The 21,484-nt window shown below is 40.6% G+C and overlaps 1 protein-coding gene across 6 annotated transcripts in view; it reads right to left on the bottom strand.

The window, feature by feature from the left end:
* Positions 1-3,152: 3,152 nt before the first annotated feature.
* Positions 3,153-21,484, bottom strand: part of ARHGAP12 (Rho GTPase activating protein 12) — a 186,267-nt gene continuing 167,935 nt past the window's right edge. For all 6 annotated transcript variants that reach the window (XM_040352626.1, XM_040352627.1, XM_040352624.1 and 3 more), the window contains 6 exons: positions 21,330-21,449; positions 20,341-20,439; positions 13,853-13,930; positions 11,614-11,748; positions 7,740-7,842; positions 3,153-4,237 (listed from right to left, as the gene is read on the bottom strand). In XM_040352626.1, the coding sequence (XP_040208560.1) occupies positions 4,063-4,237; positions 7,740-7,842; positions 11,614-11,748; positions 13,853-13,930; positions 20,341-20,439; positions 21,330-21,449 (710 nt within the window). In that variant the 3' untranslated portion in view covers positions 3,153-4,062. The remainder of the gene's footprint in view (positions 4,238-7,739; positions 7,843-11,613; positions 11,749-13,852; positions 13,931-20,340; positions 20,440-21,329; positions 21,450-21,484) is intronic.

The raw sequence follows: 21,484 nt of genomic DNA on the forward strand, positions 1-21,484 counted from the left end.
GCCCAGCATTCACGGGCAAAAGACGGGCATTGCATCACATCCCGTCGCCCCCCCCCCCCTGTTGTGTGCTGGGAACACTCGGCTCCCAGCACACAGCGGGAGCCAATCGGCGGGCGCAGCGCGACTCGCGCCGTAGGGAACCAGGCAGTGAAGCTGGAGCGCTTCACTTCCTGGTTCCCTCAACGTGGATGGCGGGGGGGCAGCAGAGTGACGAGCGATCGCTCGTCCTCTGCTGCGGACGGCGCTGGACTCCAGGACAGGTAAGTGTCCTAATATTAAAAGTCAGCAGCTGCAGTATTTGTAGCTGCTGGCTTTTAATATTTTTTTTTGGCCGGACATCGGCTTTAAGTAGATCCTCTATTGTATAGAATACATATAAGAAAAAAACAAAACCAAAAAAAAAAGTACTAGGTACTATTTATTTAAGTGCGTTTTTTTTAATTCAAATGCCCAATGTGCATGAACCTTATATGAGACTTTAGTAATTGGGTTTAAAACTATTTTGATCACAGAACTGTAATTATATGGTAGGGTTGCCACCTCATCCCTTTAAAACCAAACACATATTACACAGGTTCTGTGGCCGATTAAGGTGGTAATTAAACTCACTTGGTGCCTTATCTGCATTAAATTGGCCTCAGAACCTGTGTAATTCATATGTGTTCAGGTTTAAAGGGATGAGGTGGCAACCCTAGTATACGGCCACCATAGGATTGACCTGCATTACTCATTCTGGGTTAGTGGCTCATGAAAGAAAGCAAAAATAATGACGTCAGTTTTGGAACCTGAACCTTAACGCTGCCTAGTTTCAAACCTGACAAGTCGAGTGCGGTTTATCAAACGTTTGGGGTTATTTTTATTCAGGATCACCACATACTTAATAGTTAAAGAGGAAGTAAACCCAGGTGGGTTTTATTTCCTCTTTTTTCCCCTGCTTTTCCCTGAAAAGTAAAAGCATCATGCATACTAGCCCATTATGTGGCACTTGCCTGCAAACAAAGCCCGCTTTGTCCCTGCTGGTGGCCACATCCATCTTCGCCCCTCTTCCTTTCAGGGCCGCGGACTCCAGCTCTGTGACTGACTGGAGTCGCGTAGAAGCCGTCAGTCACAGCACGTGCTAGCGAAGAAATGGCACAAAGTAAATGGTAAATATCTCCTAAACCGTCCAGGTTTAGGAGATATTTACAGTACCTACAGGCAAGCCTTATAGGCTTACCTGTAGGTACAAGTGGTGCAACTAGGTTTACAACCACTTTGAGGGTTTGGTGGACTAGATCACTAACTTCTCATTTTTGCTCTTTTTTACCCTTGCTCTGCCCCAACATGCCACCAGATCTGACTCCTCCTTGCTGGTATAATTCTACATTGTGCATAATGTAAAATAAATGAAAGGGCCAATAGCAAAGGTCAGAACCCTTGTTATAATAGCAGCAGGTGGACAGGGATAGAAGCGGGTAAAGGGATCTGTTTTGGTGCCTCTGAATAATGTTGGCAAGTGGTCCAACCCACTGATATTCACTTAAATTAAAGTTTTTTTTTGTTTTTTTTAGCATGCAGGCTGAATATTTAATGTTGGTTTCATTTTTTTTACCATAGGCCCCATAAGCACACAAATAACAATAAACAAAGTACAGTAACCCACAGCAATCAGTAAGCGTTCATCTTGGTTATTGTGGGCTACTGTTCTCTTTTGCTGTAAGCACAGCTTCAGCATTACAACAGGAAACACAAATGATATCAGACATGATCATCTGTCCCCCACTCACTGTCAGCCAAATAATTTCATACCTAAGCTAGCAATGCACATTAAGACTAGGTCTAAGAACAATGCTATTTGGGCTTAACACCAAAAGGTTCCAGCTTACAGTATAAAGATGGCACTTACATGTCAGGCATCAATGCAATACTTTTTTGTTCTATGGGAAAGAAAGAGCCCCTTCAGCAAGGACAAGGACTGCAGCCTGTGTGGATTCTTTCTAGATCTATTCGGAAGTGACACAATCCTTTAACTGTGCACTTGTCTTTATTAGGCAATTTGATGAAGATAAATACTGACAGCCAGTACTAATTTCCAAGGAACATGCTCCAAGGTCTTCCATTAAACACTTTAAGTACACGAGGCCCTATACCATAACAGTTCAAAAAGTCTTTAGATAACCGAGAATCTAACTCGGTGTGCTAAGGTCATGTCTTGTGTGTGCTCAAATCATTTGTAATACACACAATACCAATTAAGTAATTTCAGAATTTTGAGACATTAAGTCCAGTACACTTGAGTGGTCTTAGGAAAGGTCCATGTTTAATTTAAAATGGACTCAAACTTTAGGCAGATATTAGGGAGGCAGATTAGGAGCAGTAAAGTCACACATACCTGTGAGCTGTAAAAAGAGGTTCCATGGTTCTCTGGCTGCTGGTCACAAGTCCTGCATCCGCAAAGATCTACACCAAGGAGATGCAAACTGTGGCCCTCGAATTGTTGCAGAACTACAAATCCCACTAGGCAATGGCATAGCAAGACTCTGATGGCCACAAGCATGACACCCAAAAGGCAGAGGCAAAATGGGACTTGTAGCTTTGCAACAGCTGGAGGTCCACAGTTTGCATATCCCTGATCTATGCCATGTGGCACTCCTGCTGTTGCGGAACTACAGGACCCATCCCATGAGGCATTGAAAGTAAAGACCCATGAGGCCTTGCAAGGCTGACAGTTACGAGTATGTCTCCCAAAGGACTAGGCATAGTGAGACTTGTAGTTCTGCAACAGTTGGCGGCTGCAGGTTAGACACCCATGACTTACACTGTGGTGCCGACGACAGCAGAGCTATGAAGAGATGGGCCAGGTCACGTGTTGTCTTCCGAACATGTGACCTGCAGTGCCACAATTCCATCTTTTTACATCTCAGGGTAACAGTTTCATGACCTTCCTGCCTCTCTAATGTATGGACAGTCTACTAAAACAGACCCAACTCTACACTACAGGGTCACTTTAAAGCAAAGAATGGTTTTAGATCTCTGACATTAGAATATCATCCGATGTCTACAGGTACCTTTATTTTGGATTGTTGGGGGGGGGGGTTCATCTCCAAGGAGGAGTAGGGAAAACCTACTTGCATGGCAACAGATAGGTGTGAAATAAAAGAAAAAGAGCAAGGTTATGACTATACAGCTTTCTTTATATACAGTACGCCAAAGTCTATGCTGCCCTTTGGCTTCTATTTACATAATAAGTATAATAATATTTTAATACCACAGAATTAGCATGACCACAGTATACAGTATCAGCGCTCAATGGAATCTTCTAGCTGCAGGTTAGCACACAGTTAGCAATTTCATAGAATACTATGATTATATGACTTACACACACAATCAAATTCAGTCAGAGAGAATGCACTGATAAAAAAAAAAAAGTCCAGAATATGATTTGGTGGCTTAAATAATATTGAACACCAGTGTACAGCTCTGCAAGGTCGAGAAAACAGAAGCTCAATTTTTCCAGCAGGGAGAGCATGAGAAGGAATAGAACACAATGCTGTCACAATTCTCTGTGCAGAACCAGGCATTTGTCAGATGTTCTTTTGACCATTTTGCTGTATATCTGCACAAGAAGCCACTGTCTGCTCCCAACAACACATACCAGATGCATTTTCACTAGAAAAAATAAACTGAACTTCAAATGGTTCAACAGCAAGTACAAAGATCAGCTTCAAACACTTCAGGACAAGTGACAGTGGTTAAAGGTTCATATCTATGGCATATTAGTAGTTTTAATCTCCAGTAAATCCAGTGTCTTTGTTAGACTTGCAGTTCTGTTAAGAAAAAAAAAAAAAGGATGCGAATGTAAAACCCCCAAAAGATCATAAAACAGTCAATGGAGAATTGAGAAGAGATATGTAGGCCAAAACATTTCAACACCAGCGCTTTCCAATCATCTTCACAGAAGTGCAAAAAGAAACCCAAAAAGGTAGTTTTGGTCCAAGATAGACAAAAAATAAAAAAAACGCAAAAAGGTGGTTGTGTCCTTCTGGCTGAGATGGTCGTTCAGTGGCTGTCAGAGATGATGGCTCAGCGGCCAAAGATCGAGTTATATTCCATTAGAATCAGCTCTACTATTTGACTCTGGTATACCGTGTGGATGGCTATATTACCAGTTTCGTTTTCCGGCTTTAACAAAGTTGGACCGAATACTATTGCTAAACTTTGAAAATTCATTCTGTTTTTATCTCCAATTTCCACAACGCTAGAGAAGGGAAAAAACAAAAATATTAGACAATGGAAAACATACATATTTCCAATAAGAACACTGAACATTCTAATGCCGTGTACACACAGTTGGAATTTCTGACAAGAAAAGTTCGATGTGAGCTTTTGGTCGGAAATTTCGACAGTCTGTATGCTCCATCTGACTTTTTCGAAATTTCCGATAGTAAAAATGTGAGAGCTGGTTCTCAATTTTTCTGACGGGAAAAGTTCTTGTCAGAAATTCTGATCGTCTGTATGCAATTCCGACGCGCAAAAAAACACACGCATGCTCGGAATCAATTTGAAGCATGCGCAGAATTATTGAACTTAATTTTTCTCAGCTCGTTGTAGTGTTGTACGTCACCGCTTTGACGGTCGGAATTTTGTGTGACCGTGTGAATGCAACGCAAGTTTGAACCAACATTCCGTTGGGAAAAAAATCCAGTTTTCTTGTTGGAATTTCCAATCATGTGTACACGGCATAAGAGTAATGCCCTGTACACAGAATCCGAAAAATCGGACGACCGATCGTCTGTTTTTCCCCCCCCCGCATACTAGACGTATATCGAACCTGTAGTTTACTAAAGTTATGAAAAAGTCTCGTACGACAGAATAAAAAAGCAGAAGTGATGTCATGTGTTGTAGTGTATTTGTTCTGTATTTTCAGATGACAACCGTACTGATTAAAACGAAAATCGTACGATCTGGTATCGTACAAGATTTTTTTTTCTGTTTGTCCGATCGGATGAACTGTTGTGATCGGCTCTCGAAAGCTCTGTACCATTGATCCGATTATCGTACGATTGCATCAAAAGCGGCATTTTTCGTCCGATATTCGGATCGTGTTTGGGGGGTGCCTTTACTTTACTTTTGTTGTGAAAAAAAATAAATAAAAAATATTCCCCTCTGGGTGATCCATGTACATTGCAGGGATTTTAATAAACATTGCTGAAGATTTTTACCTTGTGTTATTTTGAAGAAATAGCGTTCATTTGTCTGTGTTCATGTGGGAGTGGTTTTATAATTGTTAATTAGCTGCTGGACTTGCAGGGCTCTAATGAGGAGAATTGCAGGGTCTGCATCCCTTTAGATGTGATTTCCCATTGGGACTATCTCACCAAATCTTGCAGGGGATGCCTGAAAACTAGACCTGCATTATTCTGGCTAAAAGGAGAATCACACGTTTTTTGCTCCGAAGATTCTCTCACGATACTCGCGACGTAACATTATGCAAAAAAAATTGGGCTAACTTTGCAGTTACGTTTTTTTAAATTCACTAAAGTGTAATTTTCCCCAAAAAATAGTTTTTAAAAAACTGCTGCGTAAATACAGTTCGACATAAAATATTGCAACAACTGCCATTTTATTCTCTAGGGTTTCTTCTAAACAAAATATAATGTTTGGGGGTTTCCGAGTAATTTTCTAGCAAAAAAATACTGATTTGAACTTGTAAGAAAAAAAAGTGTCAGAAAAAGGTTTAGGGCTCTTTCACACATGCGGACCGTATGTCACAGTGTGCAGGGACCGCCCTGTCATCTGCCAGCTCAGCGGGGATCAACGGAGCGATCCCCGCTGAGCAAGCCGGTATTAAAGGAATGGATCCTCACAGGATCCGTATGTGTGAAAGGGCCCTAATGCCGCGTACACACGACCGTTTTTCGGGTTGTAAAAAATGACGTTTGTTTTTAATGTCATTAAAAACGATCGTGTGTGGGCTCCAGAGCATTTTTCAAAAAATGGGCATTAAAAATTTCGAACATGCTCTAATTTTTCACATCGTTTTTAATGGTCGTGTGTGAGCTTTAACGACGTGAAAAAAACACGCATGCGAGACGGGAACGCTCGTTCTGGTAAAACTAGCATTCGTAATGGAGATAGCACATTCATCACGCTGTAACAGACTGAAAAGCGCGTATCAGCAAAAGCAGCCCCAAGGGTGGCACCAGCCGAATGGAACTTCCCCTTTATAGTGCCGTTGTACGTGTTGTACGTCACCACGCTTTGCTAGAGCATTTTTTCACGATCGTGTGTAGGCAAGGCCGTTTTAACGATCGGGTTGAAAAAAAAATTGTTTTTTCTAGACCATTAAAAACATAATTTTTTACAACCTGAAAAACGGTCGTGTGTACGCGGCATCAGTCTTTAAGTAGTTAAACTGACTTCATTTACAGACCGAAGTTCATCCCTTTAATCTAAAAACTAAATGTTACAATGTTTCGACTTATCTCAGATGTTGAGAGAAACTTGGCAGGCTGCCTGGATTTTTTATATATTTTCTTGTCAATTGCCAGAAGTGAGCAGAGAACTCTGCACTTGTTACATGGAATCGGGAAACGCTGTTTTAAGATCGGGAGGGGAGTAGAATTTTGATTCTTTAACGATTAATCGTCCAGGTCTACTGAAAACGGACTTGTATTGTAGTGCAGACTTCTGGGAAAAACAGTGAGCCAATCACACAAGCAGGAAATTATGTTTCTGAGGGGCGTTCGGGAGGGATGTCTTTGCGGCTCTGGCCAGTCAAATCACATGCGATGTCAGTGCATTGCGAATTCAGCCATACATATAATATGGCTGAATTCTCATTGCATTCTGAAACAAACACGCACAGGACCCTTTTTTGGCCAGCAGCAGAATTTGGTGTTCACACCCATGCGATACGATTCCTGTCCAAATTTGCAGATCGCACTGCTATATGCAAACTGATTTGGGGGTGTCATTAACTTTTAATTGATACTCCCAGCAGCTTGCATAGGGTAGTGTGAACTTCCGTCGGGAGACATGAGATGCGGGAACCTGCAGTGTATTCGCAGGGTTCTCGAATCGCAACAGTGTGAACCGAGCCTCAAGTTGTACTAGCAAGATGCATGATTTCTGTGGCAGATTCCAGGGAAACACCCAGCCAACGTGCCTAAATTGTATAGTCAGTTTTTATTAACATGTGGAAGGTGTGGGGGGTGGTGGCGCTGTCTCAACTGGAGGCTATACGTACCAGAAAATTGGTACTAAATGAACTTTTATCAGACCCAATGGGGCTACCTCAAATAGGTCTAGGTGTGGAAAAAGGTAAAAGTGCCTCAGTGAAGTGCTCAGAGAGAACCCGAGCACTATGCTATATAACAGACAAACAGTTTTTATTAACAGCCCCCGTAAAACTACAAGCTGAGTTGCTGAGTTTGCAAAAATGCAAATAGTCTAACTAAGCAGTCATTAAAACAGTTCAAAGGTCTGTTTTAAATGATGGAGTCACTTAACAGAAACAAAACACAAAATTATGTCAATATATTTGAATAGACAAACCAAAGTAGCACAGAGGGCCAAGATCGGCTGAAACCGCAAAATTTACATTCTAAAGCTCCAATCAAAAGTTAGTTTCACAGTGCGACACTTGTTTGTGAGTTTTCACAATAGAAGGCTGCTAAGCTCAGCATTATTGCTACTTAAAACAAGACCAAAGCATTTCAATGACAATTCTTTCCATACATTCAGTTCTTTAAACTTACTGTTTAAGATGCTTGAAGAGCGCCTGCATTGTGTCTTGGTTGGGCTTTGGCAACTGCTTAATTAAATCTCTGACAGCTGGAACACGAAGTTTAGGTTCTTGTTCTAGAAGAAAAGTGATTTGCTATGAATTATGTCAGCTGATATGAAAGTATAAGGCAGGGACTGGCAATACTCTGTCATCCACTGCCCTCAAGTGGTCACATTTAAATGCTGCCAGAATATTACAATGTCTGCAGATCAAGCGCCATTGAAAAGCAAAAATTAAAAAGCTACTAAAAGACAGATTACAGTTGTAATATGTATATAGAACTAAATAGAACAGCTGGTGTGACCAGCACAAGAATCATTTGTGGGTAACTGTGTACCCAGAACGGATATGAGGTCACTGATTCAGACCACACACAACCGTTTCCAGATTTTAGGTTCTCATTAATATAAGACTTGGAAACATAGGCTTCTATGATATATAGCTTGCAAATCAAGAGAACAGGTATATAATTAAATGTTAGAGCAAGAGGGGTGAAAAAGCCAGAATTAATATACAGCGCTCAGCATAACGGACTACACCCCTTTTAAAAAGTAAGATTTTAATCAAGAGCTCAATAAACACAAGAACAATTTCAAAAATATTGACAAAACTGAGTTTTATAGAACATTTGTTTAGCTCATTACATGAAAGTAAAGTTAATAATATAACTTAAATTCCAAAATCTTCAGTTTTACTCAAATTAGTTGATGCAAAAATGAATATACATCACAACAAAATCGACAACACTAAATTGCTGGAACAAGAGGAGGCTCAGGCGAGTATCTTGTATGACCTCTGATTTGTAAAACCAGCACCAAGTCTTCTAGGAATGGAATGAACAAGTTGGCAACATATTGCAACAACTATGTTTTTTTATTCGTCAAAAACTACCTTTTAGACCGTGGATGCTGGAAAAAGATAGTTGTGTATCATGAGGGAGAGTCCCAGACGGCCGAGGCACTTGTGGCAATCACTGGAACAAGTGGAAGCTCAGGCAAGTATTAGGGGGCTGCATTATATGCATCAAGATAAAAAGCATTCTGTGTGCAGAAGCACACCCCCCCCCCCCCAATACTTGCCTGAGCCTCCTCTCGACCCAGCGATCTCCACAAATGCCTCGGCCATCCGGGACTCTCCCTCAGGATACACAGCAGCAGTGTCATTAGCTCCCACTGCTCTCAATTAAAGTCAGTTAGCCACTGAGGAGAAAGAGGGAGTGGGGTCGAACCGCGGCTTTATGTCTGCATGGACACACAGAGCTGCAGCTTGGGTGCCCCATAGCAAGGAGCACCGACCAGGAACCCAAGAAGAGAAGAAGGATTTGGGCTGCTCTGTGCAAAACCACTGCACAGAGCATGCAAGTATAACATGTTTGTTATTTTTATAGAAAAAAAAAATAAACACAAAAAAAAAAACTTCCCCATAGGTGTTCGATTGGGTTCAGATCAGGAGACCTACTTGCCCACTGAATCACTTTCACCCTGTTTTTCTTTAGAAATGCAACAGTGGCTTTAGATGTGTGCTTTGGATCATAATCATGTTGGAAAAAATCACTGCAACCAAGGGCACGGAGTGATGGTAGCATCTTCTCTTTCAATATAAAGCAGTACCATCAATAAAATGCAGCCTCCCGACACCATCAGCACTCATGCAGCCCCACAGAAGGACACTGCCACCACCATGTTTTACTGTAGGCACCATGCATTTTTCTTTGTACTCCTCACCTTTGCGACGCCATACAGTTTAAAAGCCATCAGTTCCAAAAACATTTATCTTGGTTTCATAACTCCAGAGTGCAGAGTCCCAGTAGTCGTCTTTTTGTGTGCATGGTCCTAGCAAATTCTAGGCGTGCTTTTTTTGTGCATGGGCTTTAGGAGGAGAGGCTTCCTTCGTGGACGACACCAATGCATGCCATTCCTCTGCAGTGTACACCATATTGTGTCGCGGGAAACAATCACCCCAGTTTGGCTTTCTCCTGCTGCTAGTAAACTGATGTTTAGGAGCATTTGGGAGTTCTTTTCAACTGCCCCTGAACTCTCCTCTAGGGTAACTTATCTGTCCATGTACACAGGGTTGTTTCTAGGCAGCTGAGTTTAGAGGCATTTTTTGGAACGCAAAAAAAAAATGCATTCAGAAGCCGAGTTGACAGGCATTTCAAGCCTTTTTTCAAAATAGCCAAAAATGAAACTTTTTTTTAAAGCTTCTAAAACGCAAACGCGGCAAAACACTGCTAAACATGGCATGTAAGCGCGGCAAAACTGACGTTTTAAACATTGGTTACCATCTGTCAAGTTAAATTGTTCAGGAGAGGTTGTAAAAACATCCCATGTACATGAAGCCTACTTAAGCTGAACATGCATGGCGATTTCCCTTCTCATCACGCTCCTGTCACAGTGTCAACGGCCTGAACGTCTCTGAGATGGTTGCAGTCCCATATTTGTTACATCTTTCTATCGCTTATGTTACAGTATTCTGACTTACAAGCTTTGCCGATCTTCTTGTAGCCTTCACCTTTCTTGTGTAAAGATTTTTTTTTTTCCTCAGGCCTTGTAACATTTCTCTTTAATGTGGTGCCATTGCTGACAGCATGAAACGGGAAGGGCTTTTCTTTGTTAACCACTTAAGACCCGGACCATTATGCAGGTAAAGGACCTGGCCAGTTTTTGCGATACGGAACTGCGTCGCTTTAACTGACAATTGCGCGGTCGTGCGATGTGGCTCCCAAACAAAATTGGCGTCCTTTTTTCCCCACAAATAGAGCTTTCTTTTGGTGGTATTTGATCACCTCTGCGGTTTTTATTTTTTGCACTATTAAACAAAAATAGAGCGACAATTTAAAAAAAAAAAAACTAAAAAAAAACCCCACAAAACAATATTTTTAACTTTTTGCTATAATAAATACCCCCAAAAAAGATATATAAAAAAAACATTTTTTTTTCTCAGTTTAGGCCGATACGTATTCTTCTACCCATTTGTGGTAAAAAAAAAAATCGCAATAAGCGTTTATCGATTGGTTTGCGCAAAATTTATAGCGTTTACAAAAAATAGGGGATAGTTTTATGGCATTTTTATTAATATATATATTTTTTTTTTACTACTAATGGCGGGGATCAGCGATTTTTTTCGTGACTGCGACATGGCGGACACATCGGACAATTTTGACACCTTTTTGGGACCATTGTCATTTTCACAGCTAAAAAGTGTGGCGTCACTGATCGCCTTTCCCTATATCAGGGAACAGACGATCAGTGACATTGCCACTGTGAAGAACGGGGAAAGGTGTGTTTACACACACCTCTCCCCGTTCTTCAGCTCCTGTGACCAATCGCGGGACACCAGCGGCGATCGGGTCCCGCCGGCGCTGTCACGGAGCTTTTGGACCGCGTCATGGGCGCGCGCGATCCACGGCTTGGCACTAAAGGGGACGTACAGGTACGTGCCTGTGCCAAGCCGTGCCATTCTGCCGACGTAAAAGTGCAGGAGGCGGTCCTTAAGTGGTAAGTAACATCCTTTTATAATAACTTGTCTGCTGGATACCTGTTTATTGAATAATTAGACTCACCTAATTTGGATTTTGTTTTTAAATTTTAGCTGTGCTCTTCAGACTTTCATTGGGATGTATTCATTTTTGCAACATGGTCTTGAATGAATTTGTTAGGAAAAATACTTTGTGTGTGCAAAGGACTAAATCTTGGTTGCAATCAATGGCCCGCATTTGTGGGAGGATTTTGTAGTATAGTGTCCCATAGAAAATGTTGATTTTTGAAAAGAAATGTAATGTTATACTGATTTATACTGAGCACTGTATATAGTCACACAGTTCTGGTATGTAGCCTGGAACTTACTGATGGCATTCACAAAGTCATTGAAGTAGTTGAAGGTAAAAAGGGGCTCGGGCAGTTCTCTGAAGTACATCTTCAATGCACCCGTAATGACATGGATATCTTCCCATTTACTGTCATTCAAGTCCAGTTTCTCATCTGGAAGAAAGGGAGATACACACTGATGAAATAAGAACATTATGAACCCCAGGCACACAGCTAAATATACCAATAAGAGGGAACTGCTTAATCTGCCAAAGAATTTCTAGTTCTGTCCACACAGTCCTGAAACTTACACACAGCACAGCCAATCACAGTGGTCACATAACCCATAAACCCCACCTCGCCTCCTAGGAATCTGAAATTCTTTAAAGGGTCGAGAGGAGCTGGCGCAAAGGGGTTAAAGCGGAACTTCACGCTCTCAATCAAGAGTGACTTTTTTATTCTTATGCTGCTAGCATTAGTAACTACGGTATATAGGAAGTATATCATATTTACTTGCTTTTTTCGTTTACATTTCTTCAGTTACTTCCTGGTTTCCAGGCCTAGACAAATTATGTCATATGTCCCAGGAGTCTTTAGGAGGGGAGGAGGGGCTTTCTCAGCTAAGCACATCCTCCTGCCTGCATAACTGAGCTAAGGGCAGATGAACTCCAGGAAGTAAATGCTACATGAATCATGTTCCCTTAAATGTGTAACCCCCCCCAGAATTCACCCCCTACTCCATCCTCACAGAATACCAAAAAAATGTGTCTATATATTTCCTCAATCCCAAAAACCACATATAAATGATGCACTAAAAACGGTAAGAAAACGTACTGTTATCGCGGGAGGATGCCATTGATGTCCTCCCATTCGCGTGCCCTAGGGGGACCAGTCTAACTCGCTGTGTCCACTGAAACACTGAATACACATTGTTGTACCGGGCCACTATGTGTGACCCGATGTCACCAAAAGCTCCTTGACGCCTGTCTGACAACCATCCAATGCCAAACAAACGCTATAGGAGCGTTTGATGAGCGTTAGAAATGTATTCAAGTGTGAAAAAGCCCTTATAAGATAGGCATGGCACTGAAATGAGTGTCTGTCATTTGGGAGGTGGTGGAACATGCTGAACTTCTGACTGTGATCAAGGATAAGTTTGTTTTTGAATACAGGAAGCACAGTGAAGTGTGAATAAACCACAAGAGACTGTCTAAACACTAGTGTTGTGACATTGATTATTTTGCAAAAGCACAGTGCTGTATATGTTCTATATATTAGAGATAGATAGATATATATATATCTATATCCACACACACACATTTAATCATGTGCCCTTACTCAAGATGAACACAGCCAGAAATTCTAACGCCTCGTACACACGATCGGTTTTCCTGCCAGGAAAACTGTGATGTGAGGTTTTTGTCAGGAAAACCGACCATGTGTATACTCCATCACACTTTTTCTGTCAGTTTTCCTGCCAAGAAAAGACTGAGAGCAGGGTCGTGACAGGATTCGCATTCGTCTGTATGGAATTACGACACGCAAAAAAAAAAACGCATGCTCAGAATCAAGCAGAAGAGCCAAACTGCCTATTGAACTTCATTGATCTCAGCTCGTGGTATGTGTTGTACGTCACCACAGCCAACATTTGAGTGACCGTGTGTAAAAAAAACGTGGTTTTCCTGTCGGAAAAACTGATCGTGTGTACGAGGCATAAGGGTTTTTTTCAAAGTGATTTCTCATGGAGATGTGGACGGAAGGGTGAGTTTGCTTTGACCATTAAACGTGAATTAAATAACATTTTTGGTTTGTGGCACGCAACATAGTATAGTAGTTCTGATTTAAAGAAAGAAAATAAAAAACAACAATGTATAAACCCCCTTAATGGCTGAAGGCTAAACCAATCTTAGTGCCGGAACGTAGTTTTGCAGCTTTGGAATGCATTAGTAAAAATGTAGATACCACTGCAACTACTACGGTAAATTCTTCCTTGTGCAATGCCAGCGTTAACAGGTCAGTGAACAGCTAGCCATATTAATTTGTGTTTTTTATATCGACCTTAAGATTAAATTTAGGCATAGGTGACAATTTCTTATTTTGAGATAAAAAAAAAAAAAAACACACAAATTTACCAAAAGACCATATACAACCAATGTTGAAATGACTTGTGTACGAGAGGAACTAGAGTCAGAATGATTCATTTCTAGTAATGTCTAAATAAAGAACAAAGCGCAAGAACAGATTTGTCCTAAAATTAGAAATGGTTTCTAAAACTTACCATGTGTGACTGCAAAGCGGAGCTTTTGTATCACAGCAAGGTTCCCGCTGACTCTGTATAATCCATCTACATCCAGTCCTAAAAAGATTTAAGACATCAAGAAAAATGTTATTCCAGCTGAACATATTTCACAAGAAAACCATAAAATGTATTGAACTGGATGGACTTGTTCAACCAGACTAACTGTATATACAAAGCTGCAAGAGGCAAACCTTCCATGATGCATCTGGAGCTGCTCCTTCAACTGTGTAAGCTGCGCCGGCATGTGTATGGCTAGAATAGTGAGATTAGTAAAGTTTCTGCCCTTTGCTAGGGCATATTAAAGCCCATTTTATTCAAAAATGACTGAGAAATTTCAGATGAATTTTCATTTGAAATTCTACTAGTGTGTACCCAGCTCTTCACTGGGGTGCTCTAAAGGAAGGGCCAGAGCCACCACTATTTTTTGAGGAGACATAGGTCTTTTAATATCTGCCAAGCAATGCTGAAGACACTTTATGAGTCCGTGGTGGCCAGCGCTTTCCTTTATGCAGTGGCATGCTGGGGAAGCAGGTCCTAGGGTGGTCAACACCAACAGACTCTACAAACTGATTTACAAGGCCAGTGATGTTTTTGGATTGGTGTCTTTAACAACAGTGTTGGAGTCAAACTTCATGCCATGTTCCCCCTCCACCTCCCCCCTATACTGGAGAGAATGTGGAGGCAGTGCCACACATGGACACATTTGGTTGGACTGTTCATTTTGGCAAGCTGTGAACAAAATATCCTTTATTCAAGGCATTATTCTTCCTTATAACCCCATGTCTGTTTTATTCCTTCTAATGCCCCGTACACACGACCGGTTTTCCAGTCGAAAAAAAAAACACAACTGAATTCCTCTCAAGACTGCCTTGCATACACATGGTCACACAAAAGTCCGGTGAACTTTTGACTGCCAAGAACATGGTGATGTAAAAGACTACGACGAGCCGACAAAATTAAGTTCTACGCTTCCGAGCATGCGTCAAATTGTATCCAAGCATGCCTGTTTTTTTCCCTGTCGGAAAAGCATACAGACAAACTGTTTTCCCGCTAGGATTTTTTCCTGAGGGAAAAAGTCAGATGGAGCATACATATGGTCGGGATTTCCGACGAAAAGCTCTCATCGCAGTTTTTCCGATGGGAAAACCGGACATGTGTACGGGGCATTAGACGAGCTGACATATATAGCTAGGGGTAAAATTTCCAAAATATGGGACTGCTAGTTCGAGTACAAATCCTCCCATATGTACCTTGATATTACCAAAATAATTCACGAAAATATAGGCATTGGTGACTCATCCAAGGCAGTCAGAGGTAGGTGACAAAAAGCAATCCTGCATTAGTCACACTAACCAAATCATCTTATCCGATTTGATGGTAGTCATGGATATAATATTAAATACTACTATCTGCATTCCTCTGAATTAATACTGCATATCAAAAAATGGGAGAGAAAAAGAATTGGTCAGAAAGGAATACGGATAAATATGACTGCAATTTATCAATTATCCACATAAAAACACATTAAATAACACAAGAAGTGCCAGTATCTCCACAGCACTAGTAAAATTAGACGTTAGTCTAAACAAGGACAAGTGGCCACCACAACCATACACACAGCTTACATACACCTGCAGGAATCAAAGAACTGGGGCATGATAAAGAATATATAAATCACAGGGCTAGATTGAGGATAATATAGCTTCATCGCTGATAAGCGTAATGCTTACATGTTTCGATCCTAACAGATCTTCATCGGAGCATGCTCCGATGAAGATCTGTTAGGATCGAAACATGTAAGCGATGAAGCAGGACTGACCATCATTTCAGCCACCTGATTATATCTTTACTGGGGGGCTCTTTCTCCCAACTTGAGAATTATTTATACTGCAGCATACATCACTGCATGGACATCACCTTGAGACATACATCAAGTATTTGAAACTGCATGCTGACTCTTTATTGCCTATCTACACTGCCATCTACTGGCATTCAAAGACATTACAAAGGCATCTATTCACCCTGGAACTCAACCCTCTGTTTTTTTGTATGCAGAGGACCTGAATTGAAGGCGCACTTCCTATCCTACTACTGGAGGAATCTGCAAAAAAACGTCGGCTTCTGTAACCAGAGGAATTTCTGAAATCTACAGAAACTGACTATTTTCCAAGGGTGGTAAGATCTAAGCAATAAGCAGTCTTTGATATTGTGATCTTGTTTTTCAGCTGTACTGAAGTATGGTACATCTTGCTGATTGCAGCCTCTACAGCAATCCTTGTTTGGTTCAAACAGATCCTACTATATGGTAATTGCACCTATCACTGCCAAACTAGCAGTGTTTCCAATGACTCACTTGCTGCAGTCTACCATTGAATTGTAGTTTAATCTACTTAATCTCCATGTGGAATTTGTCCTCTATGAACTGGTGATAGAATTGATTGGAACTGTACCCAGCTTCACAGATTTTTTTGCGGCTATATTATCCTCAATCTAGCCCTGTGATTTATATATTCTTTATCATGCCCCAGTTCTTTGATTCCTGCAGGTGTATGTAAGCTGTGTGTATGGTTGTGGTGGCCACTTGTCCTTGTTTAGACTAACGTCTAATTTTACTAGTGCTGTGGAGATACTGGCACTTCTTGTGTTATTTAATGTGTTTTTATGTGGATAATTAATAAATTGCAGTCATATTTATCCGTATTCCTTTCTGACCAATTCTTTTTCTCTCCCATTTTTTGATGTACCTTGATATTATTGGTGGCTCCTAACGTATCTCTCCCTCTCTCTCTCTACACACACACACACACACACACACACACACAGTCTTGAAAAAGTATTCATACCCCTTGAATTGTTCCACATTTTGTCATGTTAAACAAAAACGTAAAAGTATTTTTTTGTGATAGGCCAACACAAAGTGGTGCATAATTGTGAAGTGGAAAGAAAATGATAAAATGGTTTTCAAAATATTTAAATAAATATCTGAAAAGTTTGGTGTGCATTTGTTTTCAGCCCCCCTTGTGTCAAAACTTTGTAGAACCACCTTTCACTGCAAAACAGCTCAAGCTCTACCAGATTGGAAGAAGAGCATCAAAACAGCTTTTTTAAGTCTTGCCACAAATTCTCAATTGGATTTAGGTCTGGACTTTGACTGTGCCATTCTAACACATAAATATGCTTTGATCTAAATCAATCCATTGTAGCTCTGGCTGTATGTTTAGGGTTTGTCCTGCTGGAAGGTGAACCTCCGCCTCAGTCTCAAGTCATGTGCAGACTATCATATTTTCTTTTAAGATTGCGCCCTGTATTTGGCTTCATTCATCTTCTCATTAACTCTGGTTGGCTTCCCTGACCCTGCTGAAGAAGAGCATCCCCACAACATGATGCTGCCACCACCATACTTCACAGGGGGGGGGGGGGGGGTGTGTTCAGAGTGATGAGCAGTGTTAGTTTTCCACCACACATAGTGTGTTGCTTTTAGGTCAAAAACTTAAATTTTGGTCTCATCTGATCAGAGCACCTTCTTCCACATTTGCTATGTCCCCCACATGGCTTCTCGCAAAATGCAAAACGGGACTTCTTATGGCTTTCTTTCAACAATGGCTTTCTTCTTGCCACTCTTCCTTATTCTTCCAGATTTGTGGAGTGCACAACTAATAGATGTCCTTTGGACAGATTCTCCCACATGAGCGGTGGATCTCCGAGTTGACATGGGCCTCTTGGTCAGCCTGTCAGTTTAGGTGGACGGCTATGTCTTGGTAGGTTTGCAGTTGTGCCATACTCTTTCCATTTTCGGATGATGGATTGAAGAGTGCTCCGTGAGATGTTCAAAGTTTGGGATATTTTTTTTATATTTTTTTTATAACCTAACCCTGCTTTAAACTACTTCCCAACTTTATCCCTGGCATGTCTGATTGGTGTCTCTGCCTTCATGATGCTGATTGTTCACCAAGATTCTCTAACAAACCTTTGAGGGAATCACAGAACAGGTGGACTCTATTTACCAATTAGGTATCTATCACTAAAAATATTTCCAAAAATGTGAGGGGTGTACTCACTCTTGTGAGATACTGTATATATTTAATTATATATTTTCATGTGACAACACTGAAGAAATTACACTTTGCTAAAATGTAAAGTAGTGAGTGTACAGCTTGTATAACAGTGTAAGTTTGCTGTCACCTCAAAATAACTCAGCACACAGCCATTATTGTGTAAACCGCTGGCTACAAAAATGAGTACACCCCTAAGTGAAATTATCCAAATTGGGCCCAAAGCGTCAATATTTTTTGTGGCCACCATTAATTTTCCATCACTGCCTTAACCCTCTTGGGTATGGAGTTCACCAGAGGTTCACAGGTTGCCACTGGAGTCCTCTTCCACTCCTCCATGAAGACATCACGGAGCTGGTGGATGTTAGAGACCTTGCGCTCCTCCACCTTCCATTTGAGGATGCCCCACAGATGCTCAATAGGGTCTGGAGACATGCTTGGCCAGTTCATCACCTTTACCCTTTAGCTTCTTTAGTGGTGGTCTTGGAGGTGTGTTTGGGGTCGTTATGTTGGAATACTGCCCTGCAGCACAGGCTCCGAGGGGAAGGGATTCATGCTCTGCACAGTACATGTTGGCATTCATTGTTCCTTCAATGAACTGTAGCTCCCCAGTGCCGGCAGCACTCATACAGCCCCAGACCATGACAATCCCACCACCATACTTGACTGTAGGCAAGACACACTTGTCTTTGTACTCCTCACCTGGTTGCCGCCACACACGCTTGACACCATCTGAACCAAATAAGTTTATCTTGATCTCATCAGACCACAGGACATGGTTCCAGTAATTCATGTCCTTTGTCTGCTTGTCTTACGAAAACTGTTTGCTGGCTTTCTTGTGCATCATCTTTAGACGTGGTTTCCTTTTGGGACGACAGCTATGCAGACCAATATGATGCAGTGTGCGGCATATGGTCTGAGCACTGACAGGCTGACCCTCCACCCATTCAACCTCTGCAGCAATGCTGGCAGCACTCATACGCCTATTTCCCAAAGACAACCTCTGGATATGATGCTGAGCACGTGTAACACTAGTGACATGACACGGGCAGGAAAAATGGGTCCAATTTGGAAATTTTTACTAAGGGGTGTACTCACTATAAAATATATCAATACCTAGATATAGATATATATCTATCGAGATATAGGTATATATCTATCGAGATATAGGTATATATCTATCGAGATATAGGTATATATCTATCGAGATATAGGTATATATACATACACACACTTTTTTTGGCATGTGTACAAATGTTTATATTGCTACTTTGCTCTTTTGTAACTTTTCCATGCTTTGGCAATCATTTTTTTGTTGTTTAATAAAAGAGAGAGGAGAATGTTCAAGGTACGTTCAATCTTTGATAACTCCGCCCACCCACTCCACAATATGCTGGTCAGTCTGCGGGATGCCATCAGTGACAGATTGTTACAACCATAATGCACCACAGAGCAACACAGGAAGTAATTTTTGCCCGTGGCCATCGGGTTATATAATTCTTCTCTGAGGGCTGGAGGTGAACATTTTAATCTGGTTTATAATCATGATTTTTATGCATTTCTTATAGTATGTTGGTATTATGGTAATTATTATTTGGGGTAATGCTAGAGAAAGTGGTGTACTATTTTTATCTTGGTAGTTTGATTTTCTGTTATTTTCCAATTGGTGTTATTTATTCTATGTTGTATTTTATTTGTATGGATGGTATATTAGAGTGTAGTTTTAATTTGCTTTATTTGGTGCTAATGGCTGATATTGGGAATTTTGTTGTGTCTTTGTGTCTTGTTCTGTATATAGTCATGATCTTCTGTTGTCTTTGTTGAGTCTGGCATGAACTGCAATAATTTCCCTTCGGGATTAATCAAGTATTCTGAATCTGAATTTAGCTAGCTACATCTAGTCACTTTTATGGCACTTTCTGCAGATACATTTTTTTGCTGTTCCATAAGACAGGAATTGTTACAAATACCACGTTCAACCCTTTTACTGCCATGTTCGTATGTCGTGCGTGTCAGGGGCACAGACACACAAGAACATTGATTGCGTTACATGTAACATATTTCCATGCATGCTAGAGAGAGCAATTGCCTATGGAAAATATGGAGTACTGAAGTTTGTCTCCACTTCACGGATGCACACAATTTCAATAATTTACATTTTAGGCATCCATTTACTCGGCACAGCCTCAGCTTTTATATTTTACCAAAAATTGGGTAATTTAATATTTTTGTGCTCTAAAATGAACTTTAGTTTATGGTTTGCTGAAATTTCGCATTTCCTTGACCTTTGCTTATATTGGGTAACATAAAAAATTGGGACTACCACCATTTGACTCGCTGGCAGCGAAAGTGTTAAATGCAATTTGTAGCTACTTATGTGACTAAGAGACTGAGTTTGTGTGCAAGTACACATACCATGTTCTTCAATATGGTCAATGCACATCTTAACAAAGTTTGGCACAGTAGTGTTTTCTCTCTGACAAAGACCAGCAAGGCTGGAGCCAAAAACTTGGTCTGTGGGAAAGAAAAAAAAAAAAACCTGAAGATTAGGAAAATCAATCAAAAGCACAATATAAATAATGATCAATAATTAAGTTAAAACTAGGGATGCACCGATACCTTTTTTTTTTTTTTTTTTTAACGAGTGCCATCATTTTATTTTTTAGTACTCACCGATACCAACTGCAACCGTTTTGTTTACGATTAAGCTGTCAGCAATGGTACAAAGCATTAAAAAATCATTTTACAAATGAAATGAAAGTTGCTTTTTTCAATGTGAAATGTATATGTTAAAAGGTGTAAAAATCTTAACGAACAAAGCAAGCAAAAAACTGTTTTACTTATTAATGGGCAATAAAATAGAAGTGATAAAAAAAATAAAAAAAATCAGCAGGAAAATATTAGACAGAGGAGAATAAGGAGTTAATTAAGGCCGATTAACATAAATTAGGGTTACTAAGGGGTTAAACAGGGGAACATAAAAAAAATTTTTGTCAAGTTGCTTTTAAACTGACTTCATCTGCAGACCAAAGTTCACTCCTTTGATCCGTAGATGAAGAAACTGAAAGATGCAAAAAGAAACAATGTTTGTTGTTGATAAACAATGCCCCGCTTCTTTTTATTTTTTTGACAGCTCCAGTTGCCTGACTTTTTTTTTTTTTTACTTTTCAGCCGTCAGGGTGAATCCCATTGACAGCTTAAAAAATTGAATAAAATCGAGCCTGAAAAAGTCGGTTTCAGGTATCGGTGCATTTGCACGAGTACTGATACTCATGCAAATCCTTAGTATCAGCACCGATACCGGTATCGGTGACACCCTAGCAACAACATTCCAGCTGACAGATATAGTATAACATAACATTTTTTGATAAACCCTGACAAATGAAGGAGGTCCTTTCTTTTACCTTTGATGTAGCCCTTTTCACGGACAGCTTGTAACGTTGGCCGCCGGATAAGAAACTTCTTTAACTTCGTTTTGGTCTTTTTCTGTTCAGTGTTATCAATACTGGTCGTTTGTTTAATAGCTGAAATAAAGAAATGGCAGAGTTGTAAGTAGACA

Source organism: Rana temporaria, chromosome 5, assembly GCF_905171775.1.
Source record: "Rana temporaria chromosome 5, aRanTem1.1, whole genome shotgun sequence".
NCBI classification, from domain to species: domain Eukaryota; kingdom Metazoa; phylum Chordata; class Amphibia; order Anura; family Ranidae; genus Rana; species Rana temporaria.